The sequence below is a fragment of the Marmota monax genome, unplaced genomic scaffold (genome assembly GCF_021218885.2).
Source record: "Marmota monax isolate L192 unplaced genomic scaffold, Marmota_monax_Labrador192_F-V1.1 WCK01_AAM20220418_F8-fsc00012, whole genome shotgun sequence".
Taxonomy (NCBI): domain Eukaryota; kingdom Metazoa; phylum Chordata; class Mammalia; order Rodentia; family Sciuridae; genus Marmota; species Marmota monax.
Genome location: NW_026695227.1, coordinates 16859504 through 16884174, shown reverse-complemented (window position 1 = coordinate 16884174; position 24671 = coordinate 16859504). Strand labels below are relative to the sequence as shown.

The window sequence follows — 24671 nt, the reverse complement described above, 5'->3', positions numbered from 1 at the left end:
GTGTTACTCTGTTGTTGGAAATAAGTTCAGTTTGTCTCTCTTCTGAAGGGCCTTCGCTGACTGTTCATTGCCATCAAAGTATATCCAAACTCCACATTGGGATGTGAAGACCCATTGTGAAGTGGCCCCAGCCTACCTCTTCATCCTCACTGCTCACAACTCTGCTGACATTAGATCCCCCTGCCATGATGTTATTCTTGCTCTTTTGCCATCTTAGCTTGCCCTTTCTCAATCCTTGGCCCTTGTATGTGCATCGTATTTCTGCTTTCCTCACCTGATGCACTTGTCATCTTCTCAGCTGTCACCTTCATTGTCACTTGGAGCATTCTTATCTGTCCACTCTCCATTTCTCTTTATACTTAGGAGGCCAAGGCAGGAGGTTTGCAAGTTTGAGGCCAGCCTGGGCAACTTAGCAAAACCCTATCTCATAATAAAAAATAAGAAGGGCTTAGGATGTAGAGCTGTCCTGGTTCAATCTCTAGTACCTCAACAATAACAACAATAAAAGAGCTTCAAAGTTTGCCTCTCTTGCTCTTCTACTCTCCTGCTACGTGAGAATACATAAGAAGTCCTTACTAGACAGCAAAGGTCAGTGCCTTGATCTTGGACCCCTCATCTCCAGAACTGTAAAAAGATAAATTCCTGTTCTTTAAAAGGTATCCATTTGTAGTATTGTTCACAAATGCACTAAGACAGAAGTTATTGTGTTGCTATTACACAGAGATGCCATTTAATACTATAGATGCTCCTAAGGTTACAATGGGGTTGTGTCCTGATAAACCTGTTGGAAATTGAAAATATACTAAGTCAAAAACGCATTCAATGCACCTAACCTTCAGAGCATCATACCTTAGCAACATAGTAAGATATTGGTTGTTTCCTCTCATGATAATGTGCTTTCCTGGGAACTGTGGCGGGTGGCTGCTTCCCAACATCATGAGAATGTATTATACTAGCCCAGGGAAAGATCAACATTCAAAATTCAAAGTATGGTTTCTGCTCAGTGCATATTACTTTTGCACCATTGTAAGCCAAACTATCATAAATTGAACTATCATAAGTCAGTGATCATCTGTAATCTATGCTGAAAATGTGCAGACTAGCTGTATTTTACTTTTATGCGATAATTGTAACAAGGCCTCACACTCATACATGGGCTTGAAAATGTCCAATGGGTAACTAAAAGAAAGATAGAAACTTGGTATTATTTCTCTCCATTTTGCATCTGCCTCCTTTGCTCTGAATCACCTTGGATTCCAGAAACACCCAGGTCTAATGAATCAATATTTTGATGAGTCCAAACTACCACCCAGGCTACAAAAACTTTCTTATCACTGTCAAGTCACTGGCTAACCAATCTTGATAAAATAACCCATGAGACCATGCCTGACTATCACCTACCTGCTGTGGCAGCTGTACAATGCCTCTAACTATGCAGTGCCCCAACCCTGGCCCTCAATCCTCTTTCTATAAAGCTTCAAAGTCATTTGCAGCCCCTGAAAGATAGGGCTGGAAACACACTGTTCCCTTTTGTCTTCCCAATATGGCTACATTGGTTAAAGTTCCTTTTCTGCTTTTCACCATTTTTTCCATTTGGTTTTTGGGACAAATGACCAGATCTGATTTGTTGGCTTCCCAGAGTCAGGCCTGTGGCCTAGGATTCCAGTAATAGAGCAGTGAATGCTTTGGTTTTAGATCTAGGTTTGGGTCTCACCACTGCCTCTTGCTGGCTATGAGATCCTGAGTAAGTAGCAGGTTTATTCTTAAGATGGGGACAAGTGTGCACTCATAGAGGTAATATGAAATAACAAGGGCAAATTACTGGCACATATGAAATGTATTAGGTATTCCCTATTACTAATGAATTGAAACCTCCCTGGAACTATTAATGAGAGACAAGGCTGATATTACCAAAACTGAATTTTTGCTATTACTTATAGAAAGAATTAAAATCAGGATCATTGACTAAATTAATTGTAGAGGGCCTATAATTGGATCCTCTGGCTCAGCTAATGAGGCTTGATCTAGTTGACCTTTGACAGTGAAGGGCCACGACCTTTTCCAATTCAGTTAACATTTTCTCAGCTCCATCTTTTTTCCTCTCCTATAACACTCCCACACTGTTCTGTTGCCTTCCAATAGTAGCTTCAGTTTTCAGGATGGTTAAGAGAACTGAAAACACATTCCCTGTGCCTTCCCAGGCTTGATTTCCATATTTTATGTATGATAATCTAAGTACGTGTTTCTTTGTAAATACCATGATGAGTTAAGAGTTTAAAATTTCTGTAAGAACAGTTTACCAGAACTATAGAGTGGGGTATGGAAGGTCAATTTGGTCTTCTGAGTAGACAGAACTGAGAAGTGCATTTGTCTTAGGATAGTAGCTCCTTTTCCTTCAGAATCTTCATTTGCATATCAAAGGGGACATCAAAGGTTGGTGGCTCCTCTGTAGAATGCCTTTGCTTATTAAGAACAACCAACAATAAAAATTTAAAAAAAATTTTTTTAAAATAAATAAAAGGGGCTAGGGGTATGGGCTCAGTGGTTGAGTACTCCTGGGTTCAATCTCTGTTACAAAAAAAAAAAAAAAATGAAAAAAACCTCATTAAGTGTATACTTATACTGCAATCATTTTAATATATTATTGTATATAAATTATTACTCAATGAAAAACAAGGCAAAAATTTAGTAAACCAAACCAAACCAAGATATTAAAGAGCACGTTAAACACACACACAAAAAAAAGATTTAGAGAAGGCCCTTCTGGGTTCAAGAGAGTGTGTTAAAGAGGGAACCCAGAGATACTTAACGTTCTTCTGTTGTTTTTGCTAAACTTGTAATCTTTTATAATGTGAGCTGTGTGTCTCTTTTATATTTTGTTCCACTGAGAAATCTTGTGTGTTTCAAAGGAAAGCAGTATTTAAAAATTCCTGATCTAAAAGCCCTGAGTTCAAATTCTTTTCAGAGTATGTGAGTCTTTATCAATATCCTTCATTATCTTGAAAGAGCAAAGCGAAATTAATTAGTTACGATTGATGTTCTAGAATGAATTCCATATATAGCTATTTATTATTTATTGGTATAATTTTGTACCCCAGTCTAGTACTGAAAGGTAAGGATAACACAGAATAAGAAAAGAGTTTGAGAGGAGGCAAGATAAAAATTTTTAAACTGTTCAAGTCACTAAGCATTTATTGATCTTTGATCATCTTGCTATGTGTGTGAAAAACATATTTAAATCACACTTGTTAAAACATGTTTATAAAGACCTAATTGCCTATAGCAATAGATACAGGGGTCACTGTTGTAGAATTTTGCTACAAAAAGAGAGTTGGGGCTGAACCCTGATATATAGCATGGACAAGTGGAAATTTATAGCCAAGGAGCAGGATGAAGAGGTCAGTGGATGGCAGATTACTAAAAGAAATTCCCTTATCATGTGTAAGGAGGGATTCTGGCTAATCTGACCTAATAGGATTCTTATAAAGACAAGGGTGATCAGACATCACCCCTGGGGATGGTGGAGAGTGAAGGATATGATCAGACATGTAGGGTAGTCAGATATCGAGGGTGGATGGTTTTTTTTTTTGTTTATTTGTTTTCATTTGGTTTGCTAAAGGAATTCAGCAGGGTTCTTGTTGAAATGAGATTTTATAAGAAAATGCACAGATGGTCTTAGCTTAAGAAGGTTCAGGAGCCTGAATAAAGTGTGATCAAACAAAGAATTTTTTGTCATATGTATAGAATATTTATTGGCATGATAATTATTGTTAATAAAGGACAGCAACTTACAATAATATATATTAATTTATCTAGGCAGACACAATGGCACACACCTGTAATCCCAGCTACTGTGGAAACAAAGGATCCCAAGTTCAAGGTCATCCTGGGCAATTTAGTGAGACCCTGTCTCACTACAGAAAATAAAAAAGAGCTGGAAGGGTAGCTCAGTGGTAGGGTGCCCCTAGATGCAGTCCTCAATACCACAAATGAAAAAAATAATTTTCCCCAAGCATTCATTGATTGAGCTGACAGGATTATGGGTGGATGATTTAGGGTGGCAGTTGCTCTGATATCTGCTAAGATCTTCAGTAGGCATTGAAGACTGAGTAACTATGGAGAATGAACTTAGGAAGCAGTCACATTTTGGCTCTGACTATTTGCACATAATCAATTGGGGAAGTGGTTATTAGTAATCAGAAAATGTGCCGTGTGTAGAAGCATATTAAAGAATTACTTTGAATAATCTTAGTCTTTGTTTTTACTTGACAAAAATCAGTTTAAAGTGCATAGTTTGACGATACCAATAATCTATACTAAATTATTTTTATATGCAACTGCATATACTGAAAGTGGAGATCAACTAATCCTTGATTTCCTTCTGATCCTTTGACAATCCCTTTTCTTGAAATTTGGCAGGTGTCTGTTTATCTCCATTCATTTATAATGTCGTCAGTTGGTGAGAACATCCAATGATCACAATCTTTTTGACCTGAAATGGACCCTGAAACCATTTGCCCCCATTTTCATTGATAAAGGAAGAAAATAAAACTTCTGTAGATTTGTTCCAAATCATGCATCAAACTGGATGGAAACAAAAGGAATAGAACCCTGGACCTCGGTTCTCTTTCTAGTAGTTTCCCCAGTGGTTTGGTGTTTGGGTTGACATGCTCTCTGGCTTTTTAAGGAAAACTGAAGAGAATTTGAATGAAATAAGCAAGCATTAATGATAACATGTTTTATCTTACAGTTGAAATGTGTAGCTGATAAAATTAGATATAATATTTAATTATCATGTAGCAAGTACTCTACCACTGAGCTACATCCCCAGCCCATGTTATTACATTTGAACCACTTAGTGTCTGGCACATATTAATTGTTAGCTTTTTTATTATTGCTAATAATAATATTGTTACTATTCATTATTATTCATTTCTACCTCACAGGCCATAATATTGGGCCTATGGGGAACAATTCCTCTGTTCAATTTTGTCATGGGAGTGGAAAGGAGTAAAGAATACAGAGAATTGAGCCCATGGCATGCACCCTGTTGAGATCAGGAATCTTATCCCCTGACCTAGTATTTATCAAAAAAGGATGCCATATCATTTTCACTTATTTTCTCATTTCCTATTGATTGAACAGCTAGAAATAGAAATCTTGAAAAGAAGTCTTATTTTTTGATCCCTGATCTCTGTAGCACTTTGGACTTTCATTGATTGCTTTGGAATGTTAAATTTTAAGAATAAATCATTTGGTGACTTCAGCTTGACTTCTTAAGGAAGTGGGATTTCTCCAAGAATTTCTAAACGAGAGGACACAGATAAGAATAACATACTGAAGTAACCATCATAGCAAGCTTTCAGTGAAATAATATATGGGGAATTCATCTAAATTTAACATTGAAAAAATCCTAAACTCTGTGGTTTGTTGTTCTATAGAAAGGAAAACCACTTCTCATTTTTCCACTATGTTAAAAATAAACAAGCAACAAAAGGAACTTGAGAAATAACACTTCCAAAAGCAGACCACTGCAGGAAGTACTTTTTTTTCATTCCCAAATATTGTGACTCCTGACCTCCCCAGCACTTCTTCAGCCATCTGTCATTCATTCCCTTTGCCTTCCTGCTGCCATTTATCTTACCCCCTGTAAAGCAATAGCAAAAAATTTCAGTGTTGGTTGACTTGGACTGGAAATGATAATCACAGTAGTGGCAAAGCTGAGGGAAGGATGCTTAGCAGTACTTTCTCATTTTAGGATTGGAGACTCTGGAGATATTGAGTATCCAAGTCAAGGACTTTGCTTAGAAAAACGCACAGATGCAAACATATGCAAAACCTCATGCACAATGTGAGGACACCCTTTGGCACATTTGAGGTAGCTGCTGATGGTACCTGGCCTTCCTCCTTGCAGAGCACTGTGTTGGTATCTCAGGAAGAAGAAAGGGATTTAAATACAGTACTTGAGGATGGATCCAATGCAAAGTTTGTTAGTAGTTGACACTATTCTGAGTTTTGGGCAATTCACTTTCTGCATTCATTAACTACTTGATAAGTCAGATCTGAGCATATGTTACTTCCAAAATTCTTTATGAACCAGGAAGAGGAAAAGGAAATGCAAAGGAAGAGACTTGCCTTTAAGTAAGGCTGTCATTGTCCTACAGTTTCAAAACGTTTATTACACAGCTAAGGATGCACATATATTTTGTAAGCAATCCTCAAGGTGGACATTTCTTCGTGAGATACTAACCCACTTGAGTCTTACAAAATGATTTCTCTCCTTAAAGAATATCCTCCTTATATGAAGAGAACTCATTCAAATGCAAATTTTAAGCTATGCTGGAGAGAAATCCTTTGAGGAAAAATCAAACTAAAAGAAGTAGAAGGAAAAAAAAATGAAAATAAGTAGGGGGAATAAGGATGAAATGGGAAATGTGTGTTGGATTATGTGATTTGATTCAGCTTCTTTTCTCTACTCTGTGCTTTAATATGTAGAAATTTGCATGTGGGTGGACAAGACTTGCTGTGTGTTTTCAGCTGGGGCTTTTGATAGCTCTTCTTGCTTCCCTTTCATTGTTTTTATTAAAGCTGTCTGATCACATATCTTGCATGTACATGCCCACAGCTCCCACTTTGTAAGATTCAATGGGCTGTGGCAGATGCAGGGTCTACACAAGTTCCTGCCCCTTCAGAAGTTGACATGCTTGTAAACTTGTTTAATTCCAAGGACCATAAGATGGTGAGAAAATTGTTCTTCATATATGGGTGACTCTGATCCCACCACTGATGCTCACTAACTTTGAAACCTTACAAAAACTTCTTAACTTCATGTAACCTTAGCACTATCTTTAGAGGGAAGACATTGGTGAGGTATTTTGCACTAAGTAGGTAAATGAACTCTTGTTTAAAATCATCCCTATGACTGTGTAAGCACATAGTTGTCAGAATGACTGGATTCTTTGAGGTTAGATGGGATAGTAGTATTAGTAATTACAGTGCTCTGTTCCCTTCCATATTGTCTCATTGACAACTTTCCTGTGAGGCAGGTGTTATCATCCTCCTAAGTGAGAAGAAGCACTGTGCAGGAAAGGGAAGAAACTTTCCCAGTCTCCTGGGTTGAAAGCAGCAAAGGTGTAACCCAAGTGTGCTGGCTCACAGGCCACTCTCAGCTTGGGGCCTTCACAGCCTTTCTCAGAGCTACAGCATATTCATTGAAACGGGAATATGGTGCAGGAGACTCTTACACTTACTTAAGATTTATTTTCTTTCCTGTTTCAGGTATCTGACAACAAGCAGCAATAGAAATTTCCTGCTTACCATGAGACCATTTTTAAAAAGGGCTGTTTTGGTCATAAGTTACGTAAGTATATATGTAATCAAGAATGTTTTCATTTTAATTCAGGCCAGAGACACAATCCAGATTATTTAATAGAATCAATAGTAGATCCCAGCCATGCCATCTTGGTATCAGTTTACATACCTTAAACATTGCAGAGCACTGGAAGGTGTATGTTCTATTTTAGGTATATGTGAAACACACAGTGTTTTACAAGTCCCTTTCAAGGTGCTAATGTTGATTTGTCTCTAGAGGTGGTGTCAGAAACCTGGCTCTATCAGTTATCTATTGTTGCATAACAAATGGCCTCAAAATTGAGTGGCTGGGGTTATGGCTCAGTGATAGAGTGCTTGCCTGGCATATGCGAGGCACTGGTTCCATTCCCAGCAACACATATAATTAAAAAATAAAGGTCCATCAACAACTAAAAATATATTTTTTAAAAAATTGTGTGGCCTAAATATCACAACCATATTATCTGCCCGAAATGCTTTAGTTTGGGCAGCATTTAGGTGGATGATTCTTTTGATCATCATAATTTTTGGTTAATTTCTAAGGCAAGTTGACTCAGCTATCATAAGGGCTAGGTCACCTCCATCCTCTTCCAAATCGCTTCTCTCCATAATATCTCATCTTCTGGAGTCTTGCCCAGAAGGATAGTTAGAACTTCCTTACCACTTGGCAGCTGGGTTCTGAAAGAACCAACCCAAAGTTGCAAGACCTCTCCAGGGAAGGTTAGACCTAGAATGGACACAGTGTGTCTTCTACCACATTTTATTGATAAGTACAAGTCATGAAACCAAGCTAGATTTAAGGCAAAGGGGTGGCTGACTCCATTTCTTGACAGGAGAGACAGAACACACATATAAAGAGGGAGATTATTGGTGGCTCTCTTACCAAATCTTCTTGTTCTCTTAAGGTGATTGTCATTTTGTACTTCCGTCTGTGGATAATGGGAGGATCCATGCCCCTCTTTTCAGAGCAGGATAATCCAGCTTCATTTTCGCCTTATATTCTTACAAGGTTAGTAAAAATAATTTTTTCAAACTTTATTTGGTATGTACTAGGTAGTTTTAAATTATAGTTGGGCTTTGCATGTAATGAAAGAAAGATTTTCTATCCAGCATGAGGATAGAAAGGAAATTACTATTCATACATTTGGAATTCTTTTCAATAAATGTGGTTGTTTTGGTTTATTATTTTGTTATTGCTGTTGTTCACTTTGGTATATATTTGTTTATTCAACAAATATGTTACTGGATTATCGATAATACATATCTATCAAGTGTCTCATTTGACAAATTACAATATTATCGATAATACATATCTATCAAGTGTCTCATTTGACAAAAATGTTACAGAACCAACCACAGGGAGGTGCACAGAGGTTTTTGGACACTATAACCTTTGGTAAGACTAAAATTGGACAGGAGGTCTTAAGTGACAAACATAAATGAACACCAATTTTTGCTAAGATATAGATTGTTATATTTTATCATTTGTCCTTAAAAGTTCTAGAGATAGTCAAGAAGTGATCAGTGTTTCTGCTTTATTGAGAAGGTGTTTTAATTCCTCATCTATTCATCTGTTTTGATATACTGCTGAGGCTTTTGGATATAATTTAACTATTTTAATTACTCTTCTTCAGAATATGTTGTTGCCATAATATTTTCAACATTAAGATGCACTGTTCTTAAATGTTCATCGCTGTATATACCTTTATTATCTAATACTATTTTATGATAGTAGCCCTCATTTTTTATGTTTGTAAGACATGAAAAATCTCAAATTAAACCTTGATCTAAAATCCATTTATATTTTGGCTTATTTGTATCCTTCAGAGACGATAGATTTTTGTCTTTTCTTTTCATGCCAGTCAGCAATCTCTCTTTTATATTATTTATTTACCTTATATATTTTAATTGATAAATTTCTATGACTTTGTATGCCTTGCATGTTTTCTTTATGGTTTTTAATATTTTTTATTTTTATATTTATTTATATGTTTATGTTTTTATTTGTTTATTTATTTTGTGGTACTAGGATTGAACCCAGGGACACTTAACCACTGAGCTACAATCCCAGCCCTTTTTCATTCTTTTTTTTGAGACAAGGTCTCACTACATTGTCCAGGCTGGCCTTGAACTTGAGGTTCCCCAGCCTTCTGAATAGCTGGGATTATAGATGTGCACCATGGTACCTAAATTATTTATTTATATTTTAGTTAAATTTTTGCATTTTGTGCTAAGCAGGGAACCTAGGGCTTTGTGCATGCTAGACAGCACTCCAGGGTAGCTACACCCCCCAGCTTCTCTTCCCTTCATTTAGATTCTGTTTTCCATTCAAAAAGGAAATCTGCTGATTTGATTAACATATTTTTGTAATAAATATTATATCATAATTGTTCTCATTATTTCAGCATATATTTGTATTAATTAAATCTTGAGTAGGCATCCAGAAATCATTTAATATACTCTAGTATCGGCTTACCTATTAGGCAGTCTAAGATTTTTCTAAATTTTTGTTAGTGTGTTAGGTTTTTCAAAATGTTGAAATCTTCTCTACATTTGACATCTCCAATTCAGCTTTTTGTTAATGTTGCAATCTACTTTTTTTTTTTTAAAGATTGCTTTACTGGCTTTCAAAATCTCTAGGGCCCCTTGTCCCAATTCATTTATAAATTACTTCAGTTCTGTAGCTCCTTAAATAGTTACTTTCTGCCTTTAAGATAAAAATGAATGTTGCCAGATCCTGTTCACACAGTGGCCCCATTTCCTTTAGCTTTGGAATGGTTTCCCTCCAAACATTCCTGTCTCCTGAATTTGAGCATTTGTTCTTTTTGGTTAGATGATCCCAGTATCTAAAAACCAAAATGCATAGTTAAAAGAGGCAGAAGGAGAGGGACAAGAACATGCTGCTATCAACTGGCCAACCAATTATTTCCTTCATATCTTGCACCATCAGTAAAGTAGTCCCAGGTTCTTGGTATCAGTGCACCTTGACTTGATCTGTGACTCACTGCCCTCCTACTGCACCTTCTCAGCCATCCAGAGAGTTAAGTTATATTTTTCTTTTGGTTGATGACCTAAAAGAAAAGGAAGGAAGGACAAATTAGGATTTTTTTTTCACTTCCAAGGCACGTGTTCATTTTCAGAGTTGCCCAACTCACATTTCAGCCAGAACTATCTATGAATCCATCCATCCTTGTGATGATGTGCAGGAAATTCAGTCAATAGAAAGTGATCAAATATTTTAGTCACTATAACCTTTATAACCTCCTTTCCTTTAAGAGATGTGTCTTTCTGTTCTTGTAGCTACTTTGGGGACATTTCAGTGACAGTTGTTGTGAATGGGTTTTCACATTCCTGTTGGATGCCTGCATTAGAATAGACTTTTATTCAGGGAGGGAGGGGGTCTTAATCCCTTTACTGAGAAGGGTCTCTTCTCTTTTTGCAGACTTTGCCTCTGGCAGGCTGATGATTCTCACATTGGGTTATCTTGGTCTGTTTTCATTGTTCTGCTGAGTTTTCTCTCCTGATCTGTGCAACTTAGCTGTGATGAGGCTGACTGATTCAAAGTTTGTCATTTGGCTGTGTTGGTCTGCTTCATTGAACATTTTCTTTTGCATTCATCTGCTAGGGCTGCCACAACAAAATACCACAAATTGTATGGCTTAAACAACAGAAATTGATTCCCTCCCAGTTCCAGAGGCTGGAAGTCCAAGATAAAGGTGCTGTCAACATTGGCATGTGGCAACCAGTAGATTACCCCTTTTTCTCTATGTCCTCACCTGGCCTTCCTCCCATGTCCTTTTTTTAGAAAATCATTTTTTAATTTTTAATTTTCAAAAATTTGTTCTTTTTAGATTATCCTGTGTCCTTGAAGAGAGATTTCTGATGTCTCTTTTCTTATAAGGAAACCAAGAAGATTTACATGCACTAGGGCCCCACCCTTAAGACTTCCCTTAACCTGTATTACCTCCCTACAGGCACATCTTCAAATAGTGTCAGTATAGAGCAGGGATTTTTGACAGTCAGAATTCAGTCCATAACTACTTCCTTTACTGGATTTACAAAGTTTGTACAACTTCCAATAGCATCTTTGCTTCCTTCTTGCAAGTATTATTTCTTCTTTTAATGGCAAATATAGTAAATTACTGTCTCACCATTTATTAGTTGCTATGGTTACTAGTTGCATGTACTTAAAATCCTAGTATCTTTTAAGAGTAGCTTGATCAAGTTTTTCTTTGTTTCATGATTTCTTGTAGCTTTAATTCCAAAATGCCCTCGCTTTTAGATTATCCTATTTCCAGGTGTTTAGCTCATAGGAAATATTGCCCTTGTCATTTTCTGCTTAACTAAACTGAGATGAAAAATTACTGTGGTATTCTTGTGGGAAAGATTTTTAAGAAAAATTAAGCCATGGGAATAAGACAAAAGAAGCCTACGTGACCTTCACTGTAATGTGAGCATTGGCTTGTTATGACTTTATCATTACTATTTTCTATATTATACAATTCTATCATCTTAGAATTTAACATATGGAAACCTGATAGTTGTGATGATTTTTCTCTAGTAGGAAAAATGAAACTTCAAATAACGGATTAATTATGGAGAATTAATAATCCTTCAAAACTTTGAAAATTACTTTCTTGATAGTAAAATATGACTCCAGGAAAAAAAAAGAAAGAAAAATAAAACTTCAAATGTTACAGTTTTATTACCTTGCAAGATATTGACTGCATGTGTATTTGGTTTGCTAATCTTACTGCTTTTCATTTTTTCACCATGAAAATTAATTTTAAAATTTCAATTCATATATACATATCTGTATGTTTATTTTTTATACATATTAATTTAATTTTTAAGTAACAGATTTACTGTGATATAAATTGCATACCATACATTATTAACCAGGACCGTGATGCAATAGTGATTTTTAGTAGAATTAAGGAGCTGTGCAACATCACCATTATCTATTTAAAACTTTTTAATCTCCTCCAAATAAAACACACTAGCAGGCACTCTGTATTTTACCCTAGTTTCCCAGCCCTAGGCAGCCTCGGCTCTAAGTTCTGTCTTTCTAGATTTACTGATTCTGTGTATGTCATCTAAGTAGAATCACATAATATGTCATCCTTTGTGATTAGCTCCATGTTTTCAGACTTCATCTGTATTGCAGCAGGTATCAATATTTTATTCCTTTTACTTCCTGGTTGTATTCCATTGTGTGTATATATCATAATACAATTTATTTTCCCACAAAAATGGACATTTTAGGTTTGTTTCCCCTTTGGGCTATCTTAGATACTGCTGCTGTGAACTTCTGTGTACAAGGTTTTGGGGTACATGTTTTCTTGTTAGTCTGTATTAGGAGTGGGACTGCCAGATCAGAGATGTGAACTCTTATATTTAACTGAGAAACTGCCAGAATGTTTGCCAAGGCAGCTGTCGCAGCAGCACAGGAGGCTTCCACTTACTCTGCATTCTTGCCAACACTTGTCTTTTTGATGGTCTTTCTGTTTTTCTTATGGCCATACCAGTCAGTGTAAAGTGCTGCCTTATTGCAGTTGCAGTTTTGATTTATATTTTCCTGATGGATCTTGATGGTGAACATCTTTTTTTGTGTATGTTGGCCATTTCCCTGCTTCCTTAGAGAAATGTTTTCAGATTTTTTTATCTACATTTTGATTGGATTATTTATCTTTTAATTATTGAGGTGTAACCATTTTTTTGATATATTCTAGATGTAAGTCCCTTATCAGATTTGTGATTTATAAACATTTTCTCCTATGTGTTGTTGTTACACTTCCTTGATGATATCCTTTGAAGAACAAAATTACTTTAATTTTGACAGAGTTCAATTTATTTATTTACTGTTATTATTATTGTTGCTTGTGCTTTTGGTGTTGTATCTAAGACTTTGCCTATCTGAAAGTGCATTTTGAACTGTCTTTGTCAAGTGTCTGCCTCCCTTATTAATGAGTGATATAAACTTTTATTTTCCACTGTGTATTTGTATGAAGATTATGTTTCAATTATTTAGTTTGTCTGGTACTATGGTACTAGGCAAATGTGCCAATGCTGAGCTACATTCCCAGCCCTTTTTTATTTTTTATTTTGGGACAGATTCTAAGATGCTCAGGCTGGGTTTGAACTTGGGATCCTCCTACTCAGCCTCCCAAGTTGCTGGGATAGCAGATATATGCTACCATGCCAGCCTTTAGATATTTTTTAAGCTGTACTTTGAACAGTTTATGTTATCATGAGTTTATAGGTAATTTAGAATTTGGCATCTTATTCTTGACCATTGGGTATGTCAAGCCTCATTTATTCAAGGTGCTCTGGGGATGGAATACTTCATCTTCTACCTTTCTACTTTTATCCACACATTCAGATAGTATCAGCTGCCAGTTGATCCTTTGTAATGGATCCTTAACTTTACCAACCTATAATTAATTGAGATCCTATGGATCAATTGATGACATGACACTGACTTATAAATGCATCTACTTTCCATTTGAGAAGAGTAGTGTAATTAGAATCCAAAGAACAAAGAAGACATTGTATTTTGACTGTACAACTTTCTCTTGACAAGCAGTTCCCCCCAGTTGTGGAAGCCAAATAACCTGGCAGTTGTGACTGAGGACTACATCCCTGTCATTCCTCACATCCATGCAGTCCTGTGACTCTGATCTTCTTAATCTTTAGAATTTGCTCACTGGTGGCCATCCCTGTTGCTGCCATCTTCTCTGTGGCCCTCATGGTCTTTGCCTGCATTACTGACAGAACTTTCTAACTTGTCCCTCTTACCACAGTTTGCTGTCTTCAGATGCATCCTCCACACCCTCCCCAGTTGGTATTTCTAAAGGTTGGTAGCTTCCTGTTTTCTTTAGGCTAAAGGCTAAGGATCTGGCCTTTGCTGCTTTCTTTACTTCTCTCCCTCTCTCACTTTCTCTCTCTCTCGGGTACCAGGGGTTGAACCCTGGGGAGCTTAACCATTAAGCCACATCCCCAACCCTGTTTCTTTTTTTAAGACAGGGTCTCACTAAGTAGTTCAGGGCCTTTCTAAGTTACCTGTCCTCTGTCTCACCCTCCCAAGATGCCAAAATTATAGGCATGTGCCACCAGCCTTGTTCCATTCATTGACTCCTCTCTTCCCTTCCTCCCTAGCCTTAGACATGACCCAGAGTAAACTGCTTTAGTTCCTTAAATTCATCTCTGCTTTTTTTTTTTTTTAACCTCAGCCTATTTTCATGCTGCTTCCAGTCCTACAATGCTCTTTTTCTTCCCCCTTTGGCTATTGTTGATTCTTGCTTGAAATCTTGCTTGAGATTTCTTACTCAATTTTGAGCGCTCTCTCTCTTTTTTTAAATATTGCATGCTATTGTTGTGAACTCTTTGCCAATTTTTCTTTTCATGAAGGTGTGGCTTTCTCAAGGGTAGAGGCCATATCTTACATTTCTTTGCATTGCTGGCAGGTTATACAGGTTGTGTGTGGTTTTAAGCAGGATGGATTATAATATTTGTTTATTGTATGATGGATGAATGGATAATGGACTCCACTCTCATATATATGATGCTTCTGTGGACATGACACCTACATTTACCTGTTTTTGAAGCCATTTCTCTGCCCTCTCTAGATTAAATCTATCCTTATTTTGCTTTTTGTCATCATGACAATTTCATCTGGGCAGGTGTTTGTTCACTTTTATGTGGTGAAAGGAGTGTTATTCACCCCATGATAAGCCAGGTGAGAATAGTACTGCTCTGTCATGAGGATGGCATAGAATGCATAATTGTGGATCCCCAATACCATTTTAGGTCTTCCTTTTTGAGATATAAATAAAATTGACTCAGATCTTTTTCCCACATGCTGGGGTGACCTGACATCCCAGGATTTTTGTTCCCTGGGGCCTTACATTCTCATGGGCATCTGCCTTCCACTTTCCCTTTCCTGATGAACTCTTCATCTCACTCATATGTCCATTGCTATTGTCATTTCCTCTTTTGTGTCACCAAAGATTCAGGACACAGACCTTTCACATTAAAAACCCCTAAAATATCCCTCAATTAAGGTGTGTGTGTGTGTGAGCAACCAGACTCATAGGACAGGAGCAGAGCTATGTTATAGACCCATGCCACAATTAACTGACATTAATCACCATCCAGGAAGTCCTTTAGCCGTTCTTCCCCTAGGGCTTTTTCATGGACTGACCTATTTTTGGCAAGTCTCTTGCCTTGGTTATTTGCTCAGTCCTACCTTGTTGTTCTTCTGTTCTTCCTCCTGACAAATTCCTATTAATTTTTTACACAGCCCCAAGTGATCTGATCCATCAAAGGCTAAATTTTCTCCAGAACCACATGTATTTACATCCTACTCAGGTGTGACTCACTAGGCTGAGGTGATGGCAGACTCTGAATTCAAAATGGCTTAACCCGTTCAGTCCAATCATCTCATATTGAGGACACCCAGAAACACTTAAATTGAGCTATTTTATAGAAATCCTACAAAATTTTATACCTTTTTACCTTCTTATAGGTGAGATTATACACACACACACACACACACAGTGATAAGGCATAATTTATTAACATGAAGAGTTTTAATTTTTGCTCACAGAAAAAGACTGCCATCTTCCAGGTGTTGGCTGTGAGCTCTGAGCTGCTTCATGGTCCTGAAATCCAGAGGGGCTAAGTAGCAGAGGAAGTGAAAGCTAGAAGGCCCACCCTTCTCTGTTGAAGCTTTCAGATACATATTATAAACATGGAGAGAATACAATAATGAACTCCTTGTTAGTCCTTCTCCCCCAGTTTCGTCATTTATCCATTGTGCTCAGTCTTGTTTCATCGACAACCCCACCCACTTCCAACCTCTTTTCTACCTACCAGTGGACCATTTTGAAACCAGTCACAAATATGGTATCAATTCATTTATTATTTTTTTCTTTTAAAAAATATAACCATAATATTTTCATGATACCTAAAAAATAAAAGAAAAATGTCAGTAATTCCTTAATATCATCAAGTATTTCACCACATTGCTCATATTTCAGCTTTGAGAGACCCACATCACCTCTGCCCAGACCTGCTGGCCAGAAGTTGTCTGTCCTACCCAGCTGCAGGGGCTGAGATTTCCTGGATGCCTCAGAGGAAAATTGAACAGACTGGATGAATGCTTAGCTTTGTGCTTTGTGTCTGACATGACCTATGAGTTGTTTGTCTTTAAAACAAAAACAACTACAACAAAACAATTAAAATGACTGTTTCCTCCTAGAGAGAAATTCCAGCGTTTTTGTTTTGTTTTGTTTGAAGGGACTGGGATGAAAACCAAGGGGTGCTTAACCCACTGACCACATCCCCAGCCCTTTTTACTTTTTATTTTGAGGCAAGGTCTTGCTAAGTTGCGGATCTCTCCAAACTGAGATCCTCCTGCCTCAGCCTTCCTAGTGACTGGGGTTACACTCCCAGCCAGGTCTAGCTTTTTTAATAATAAAAATTTCTCCCCATGTAATAATTATTAGTAAAGATCTTCAAGCCTATGTCATGAACCACCAGAACAGAACCCCTCAGAATCCTAGAGCCTCCCAGAATCTGTGAATCTGTCCATTAGACACTGAGTGTGAAGATGCTCTGTGCTCAGACTTTAAGTATTGCATAGTTTTGCTTATAGCTCTGTGGGTGAGAATTGCTCTGCTGGCCCTTAAAATTTATCTCTTGGTCTTACTAGCCTTTGACTCAGAGCAAGCAACAAAATAAACCCTGGAAACGCTGTTGGATGGATGAATGGTAATCCTGGTTACCCTGAGTACTCTTAGATATTATTGAACCCTGTCCAGCCACCCTTCTGAGGAGTGTAATATACCTGATATTCTATTCTGAGTAACAGAAATTTGATTATAATCACCAATTGTCCACCATTCCCCCACCCCCCATACCCTGTCCAGTTCTCTGTCTTGAAAAATATCTGCTGAGTTCTGTATACGTGTCACTTCATATAGGCAAAAAAATATTTCCTTGTGATCATGGAATTCATACTGTGAAATGTCTGGTTAACTTGCATGATTACAAGTATAACAAAATACAAATATATTACAGTGTGGCTCTTGATATTAATTTCTGATTCTTCCTCTAGAAGGGTGACGGAGCCCCTAACCAGGGGCACCTAAGGGAATTCTGCTTGGACCAGCCTCTCTTTCTTTCTGTGTGTTAACTTGGCTCCCTTTTTAACCTTCTGCATCCTTCATGTTCTCAAACCTTGAAAGTCTGAATGGCCGCAGCTGTAGCCCCATTTATATTAATCATGAAGACTTCTCTGTCACCTTTGTTTTTCAGTTGCTCTTAGTTATCATTGAATCATTTTTTTTAACAACTAAGCAAAATTTTATCATCACAGTTTCAATTACTCCCATCACTCTTATTCCCATGTGAAATTTCTGTAGGAACAACAGTCAGGACAGAAATTTTCACCAGAGATTAAAGGGAGTGAATAGAGACAGACATGTTTAATAAGAAAACACAAGAAGAAGATAATAATTTGTGACTGCAGAGCAAGTGGAAGAGGCTTATAGCCAAGCACAGTGGAATGGGTGTGGAGTAGAAACACTGAATGAAGAAGATAAAACCAAGAACATATGAGTGTAGGAGAGAATGGCTGGGGCAGCAAAAAGTGACTGTCTAGATCCAGTATAGGAGCCCTGAGTTCCATGTGGCTACTGAGCACTTCAGATGTGGCTAAATTAAGATGTGCTATAAGTGTAAAGGACACACTAAAAAAAAAGTGCAATATGCCATTAACAATTTTTATATTAATTTTATATTAAATGATTTTTGGATACAGTCATTAAAATAAAATACATTATTAAAATTAATTGGTTGCTTCATTTTATTCTCTTTTTAAAGTTTTCCTTTAAATTTTTTTTTTAATTGTATGTGGACACAATATCTTTCTTTATTTATTTTTATATGGTGCTGAGGATTGACTCTAGTGCATCACACGTGCGAGGCAAACGCTCTACCACTGATCTACAGCCCCAGCCCACATTTACCTCTTTTTAACATAGTTTACAGAAATCTGAAAGTTCACTGTGACTGTATTACGTATCTGATGGACAGCATTGGTGTAGATCAAATATGGCGCTCTTGACCTGATTCTGGGATTAAAGGTGGAAGGATGGCAGTTGGCTCTCGGCAGCTTTGTGGGCCTCTGGTTCACGGGCTTCCTTCCAATCTACCAACTCATAGTTTGCTTAGCTGATTCTGAGTCGTGGGAGAATTCTTGCTTTTTGATATGAAGACTAACTTAGAATATGATTTACATCTAAAAATAGTGCCCTTCAAGACCCACGACCATGGTTGCTTTTGATCCTTATAAATTTCCACTCAAATTATGCCCTGGCTAGACCAGGCAGGGCTTTGTGGTTTTATTCCAGCCATATTGTCAAACCCAGGTACACCTCAAACACACTTGAGCATCATGTTAAAGTACCACTTCTAGGGTCCAGTACCCAGATAGTCTACATTTGTGGATTTGATGTTTATGCATTTGAGAAGAGGTGGAATAAATAGATTTATGTGTAACTTTTCCTGTCAGAAAAGTGTCAGTCCAGAATTTAGTTTTGTTTCTAAAGTATCTTTAGAAATGGGTCACTTCAACATTGAATCTTGTAAGTCTGGGATTATAGATAAAAGCAGAAGCCTCAGTTAAGCATGGCCTCTGTATATGTTTGGAACCTGCAATGGAAATGACATGTTTCCACTGTCAAGGCCTTGCTGCCTGGTCATCGGTTTTATCTTTCCAGATTTGAAGGGGACAGGACACAAAGTAATATATACCTGATGGAAGAAGTATTGCCTTTAAGATTCTGAAAATATCTATCTTTCAAATCCAGGAAACATATAAAATGGGATTTTCGTTGAAAGAATATAAAGTCCTGCTTTTAGCATTCTGGTTTTTCTTGAGATAGAGTCCTGGATAGGCAGCTAGAATAGGTTTGCTTAAGTGAGTAGATCAGTTTCTGCTGTTCAAAAATACAGGCAAAGGCTTGTATTATTACACTGTAGGAAAATATTAAATAATGTTAAGGTAGGACTCAACTTCTATTTTTATTTTTATTTTTTCAACTTCTTTATAAAAACATTTCTTTCTCTGTCTTTCCATTTTCAGTTGATTGTTCCCAATATGTACAACACCTTGTGGTTTAGTTTTTATAGCTTTAGGACATTGGTGAAGTCCCTAGTGTGTGGCTATGTCATAATAAACTCTGAACTAATAGTTATTGAATTAATTTTTTTTTCTTTTTTAAAAATAATACTTGTGTATTTAAGGAAAACTATGCAAAATTCTCTTCTCTGTTCTTGCTCTATCAACCACCAGTATCTTTAAAACATGTTTAGGAAACCTCAAAACTCTTTTTTTTAAAAAAAATGAAACTAAAGTTATTTTGCTATTATATTTCTTTTTAAAAATTAATTAATTGATTAATGAATTAATTAATTTTACCATTGAGCTACATTCCCAGCTCTTTTTAGTGCTTATTTTGAGACAGGTTCTTGCTAAATTGCTGAGGCTGGCCTTGAACTTGTGATCCTCTTGCCTCCACCTCTTGGATTTCTGGGATTACAGATGTATGCCACTGCACCAGGCTCTTTTTTTAAAGCAATGATTACCAAACCAGAGGGAATAACAGAATCATCCAGGAGGCAGATTTAAACCAAAGACCCTGCTTCATGGCACAGAGATTCTGATTAACACGGCACAAGATTAAATGGCACAATCTGTCCTTAACCAGCAGCCTCCATGTTTCTGGGTATCACACTTTGTGAGACCCATGTGTACAGACAGGGTCTCCTGTGGCTGAAGCGATCTCTACAGGGGGTGTGGCCCCCACTGTGAATTTCATATTATGTTCAGAGAAAAATAGCTTCTTGGGGATAAAAGAGATTATCAAGAATATTAAGTGTAGTTTTCCAAACTAAAGAGACACTCTGTAGTAGTAACTTTTCTGAATTGTTTTGGATACTAGAAATGAAGGGGAGAAATATAAGGAAGAGGGAGGAAGAGGAGTCAGAACAGGGAGCTTGCAGAGGTAGCAAATTTTACCTGTGAACTAGGGACTAGTTGTTAGAAAATGCTGATCTGGATCACTTACTAGTTTTTACTTTTTGACGAAGCCTGTCTAATCCTTTAAATCTACATATTGTATTTTCATTGCAGTCTTAAATCTCTGAGAAGCTGAGGAAAGTTAAAGGAGCAATTCTTTTATTTTCTGCTAACAGTAGAACATAAAAGCAAAAATTACTTTTCATAATGAATAAAATGTCAAACCGAAACTTTGATTTAAAGCTTCTATTTCTTGTTATGGGATGTTCTAACAAACATTTCAGCAGTGCAGTCACCTGCTGGATATAATGTTGGAGGAGATTGTAACCAGATTTTGAGTGTATGTCAGCCCTGCTTTAACTGCATGAAATCTCAAGTTCATCTGAGCTGCACTAGTCAAGGAGTAAGTCTGGGTCTCTAGCAGGTGCAGCTCAGCTGAATTCTGGTGCTTCATCCAACCTATTTCCTTTCAGTTATCCATATTAATAAAAAAATGCTGATGGAAGACCATTTGACACAGTAGGGAGTTGTATTTGGAGTCAGAAATCCCTATTGTGTGTGTGCCAATTCTGCCATGAGCTTGCTGTGGGACATGGAACGAATTGTAGCCTCTTTAAGACTGTGTCCTTTGCTGCAAGAATGAGACTCCTGCCCACTTCGAAGAGGTTTTGCTGTTATCAGATAACCCAATTTTTCAGCGCCTTAAAAAATAGAAAATGTGGTCCATGTTAGCGGGATTTTTAATATATTTGGCTAGGGTTCATTAACAGGCCAACAGGACTTTTCTGTGGAAACCTGAGCCTGCTGTATAGTAAGCAGTCAGACCATGTCTGCTTGATGGATGTTGAAGCTGTGCTCAATGAGAGGAAGTATAATGGTTTGAAATAAAGATGCTGTTATGTGCTATAGAGAAAGAAAGAGATCACAGGTAAGAAATGAACCATGCATTTATTTTGCAGAAGCTCTATTTGCTCTTTTACAGATATATGGGTAAAAAGTTACTAGCAGTCTTTGATGGTAAACTTCATTTTTTTTCTGTTGTGATCAAACTGTCTCTATTTACAAGATTACTTATTAGCATATCAAAGGTCAGAAAAACTTAAATGACATTTCAGATTCACTTTATAGTTTATTCACTTTATAGTAATAAGTTTTCACTTAAACTATATTCATTGCAGTTAAATGCAAAAGAAAAAAAACATAAGCCTGGCATAGCTTTATGAAGATGCCTCTATGAATGAGGAATGCCATGACCAGTATGGTCCTCAGCATTCCATGGTATGGTCCTCAGTATTCCATGGCATTAGGTGCAGATTGGGCTACAGAAATCCATAATCTTCAGTCTGTACCCATCAGCCACATTCCTGGGTAATTGGAAATGGAAGAGGTATTTTTTGTTGAAGTATAGAAAAGTATATGGTTGCCTTGGGCTAGAATAAAAGTACAAAATTTAAACATTTCCAGATCTTTAGGCCTTATTTTAATATCAGGTTGATTTCCATATATTTAAGGAGCCATTTTAGTAGGAAAGACAGCGTATTAATGCACAGGTAAAAATCAGGGTGATAAATCCTGATGCTAGAAGACACCAGCCTGGCATGGAGAGGGACTGTGACAAGAGAAGCTTGTCAGAGGAAGTGACATCCATTCTGGGACATGAAGGATCAGGGGAGTTGAAGTTCAGTCATCTATAAGAAATAAATCTAGAAAGTAGGTGAGTTAATCAGGTGCTGCTCCCAGGAATGTGAAATCTGCAATGGAGCCTCCTGGTGGCAAAGGGACCACTATATAAAGACAACAGAGAAGTAGACACCTGGACAACCCCAGGGACAGTGCTTACAGACTCAGTTATGAACAAACATGAGAAGCCTAGAACAGACAGACGAGGTGGATCAAATTCCAAGACAACAGGGTAGCCACAAAGGAGACCTGGAGCCCCAATGGAGAGTACTACCTTTCTTTCTTGTAGCTGCTTGGTTGTGTTTCTAAGAAGAGTGGTTTTAGTCTGAGTTTCCTGTCTTTGTATTCTTCTGGGAAATTAAAAATAGTTCTACCATTAATTGAGCTGGTTTGATTGGACCACTGGTCTTCATAAGCCAGAAGAACTTTAATGAGACACAGTGAGAAGCTGGTCAGAGAGCTGTTTGAATCTCTTTTCCTGATTCATTAAGTGTTTGGAAATGGTCTTGCCATCTCAGTTCCCATGTGCTGAGTGAGACAGCAAGCATTCAGTGCTACTGATGGAATGTCCCCAGAGAGGGTCATAGCATTTACCTGGCACTTCTGTTGCTGTGGGGAGCAAGGCAATGAGGGTGACAGACCACCTTCTGCATCATCCATTTGATGGCAATTGTCTATGACTTTCTGCTTCCAGACCTGGTTGGGGGGGGGGGGGTCAGATGTCAGATCTAGTTATCCTATCCTTGACTATAGTTTAACTTGAGTTTTTTTTTTGGTGTGTGTGTGTGTGTCTTCTGTCTTTGTTCCCCATATCGTTATGAGGTTCATCCACATTTTTGTATTCATTCTCATTGCTGAATAGATTTTCTTTCAATGGTATCCTATAATATGTGTATTCATTTTATTGTAGATGCACATCAGGGCTGTCTACAGATTTTGACTCTTAAGAGTAGTATTGTCTTGAACAACCTTATGCCTTTTGGGAAATATATGTGTGCAATGCTGGCTGGCTAGGTCAGAAAGTATGTATTTGTTTTGCTTTCTTGAAACTGCCTACAGTTCTCCAAAGTGGTTTAATCAATTTATAGTGGTGTTTCAAAGTTCCAAGTGCTCTATATCTTCACCAACACTCGATAAGATATTTTTTCACTTTAGATATTCTTGTGGGAGTCATTTTATTTATATATTTTTGTGGTAATGGGGATTGAACCCTAGTGTTGCTTTACCATAGCTATATCCCCAGCCACTTTTTGTTTTTTTGAGACAGAATCTTGCTAAGTTTCCCAGGCTGGCTCGCCTCAGCCTCCCAGGTAGGAAGGTTTATAGGTATGTGCCACAATACCTGGCCATTTTATAATTTTAATATTATACATTTTAATCCTATACTTTTAACTGTTCTTACAAAATACCATGTTCATTTATAGTTTAAAACCATCTTTATTTGGTGGCCCTGCCTGTACCCTCTGTTATCCATCTTTCCACCTGTTTACATTCTGTGGAGATTTGAGAACCTCTTCCCTTAATTTTTCACTTTTCACTAGTCTCTGATTCCTTAGAATGCCATTGAAATTTGATGTTATTTATATTATACCATACCGAACTGTGTAATGTGTGAATCTATTCTCACCAGCAACTCAGTGGAAATACCCTTGTAGAGAGCAGGGGCTAGATCTTCATACCCTTCAGCACCTAGAAAAAAAAGCAGATAAGTAATCAATATTTATTGAATTCGATTGTTGATTTTTGCCTTTTAAGAGGGTTAATGTGGGAAGTGGCTATACTCTGGAAAAGGTTATAGGCAGGGGAAGAAGGTGCTACATACTGATAAGCAGATGATGCCTGCATAGTTCTATCATTGCTAGGGAATGGCAAAGCTGTGGAGACCCTCTGAAGCATGAGGGCTAATTCAGGAGTTGTGAGGATGAAAATAGGCGACCACCTGGGAAGGAACAGAACACATCTCCAAGCCTGGTGGGTAGATGCAAAGTTGGGGCAGCGCAGGGTAATAAAAGCATCTTATGCTGAGTTTAATATTTTGATAGTGTTAGCAGTGCCCTGCCAAAGGAGGCAAGTGTGTTCAGTGAACCCAAGGCCCTCTCTTCATAAAACAATAAAGGATTTTATATGTGAAAGGAAAAGAATGCTTCTTTGAACAGTATTATTTTATGTAAAATAAGCAAGGGCTGTATATTTCTTCATGTGGTACATGATTTTTTTCATGTGTATCTACTGAAGGCATCTGCATAGGATAAGGAAATATGTTCGGGTAATGTTATTTCTTAGCCAAAAAGGTTTTTGCAAAGGCAAAGAAAAGAATCTGTGTCTATTTTTTTTCACTTAAAATACTCTTGATTTCCTTGATTAAAAATGCAGATTTCAATTTACAAAGTCAGTTTCATCAGGTACCACTCAATGGATGCCATGTGCCCACAGCCTTAGCTTCTCTTTTTCCTTTCATGTATGTCTGTCATGAAGCCTCTTTAGTTTTTCCTGGCTTATCAATGAAAATGCATGACTAAATTGCTTAGGTTGAATTCCCGCCTCTCTGTGCTGT

The 24671-nt window shown here is 37.4% G+C and overlaps 1 protein-coding gene across 1 annotated transcript in view; it reads left to right on the top strand.

Annotated features, from left to right (window-relative positions):
• Window positions 1-24671, top strand: part of Tmtc1 (transmembrane O-mannosyltransferase targeting cadherins 1) — a 268042-nt gene that overhangs the window by 117296 nt on the left and 126075 nt on the right. The window contains exons 6-7 of the mRNA XM_046435417.2: window positions 7279-7360; window positions 8256-8359. Of these exons, the coding sequence (XP_046291373.1) occupies window positions 7279-7360; window positions 8256-8359 (186 nt within the window). The remainder of the gene's footprint in view (window positions 1-7278; window positions 7361-8255; window positions 8360-24671) is intronic.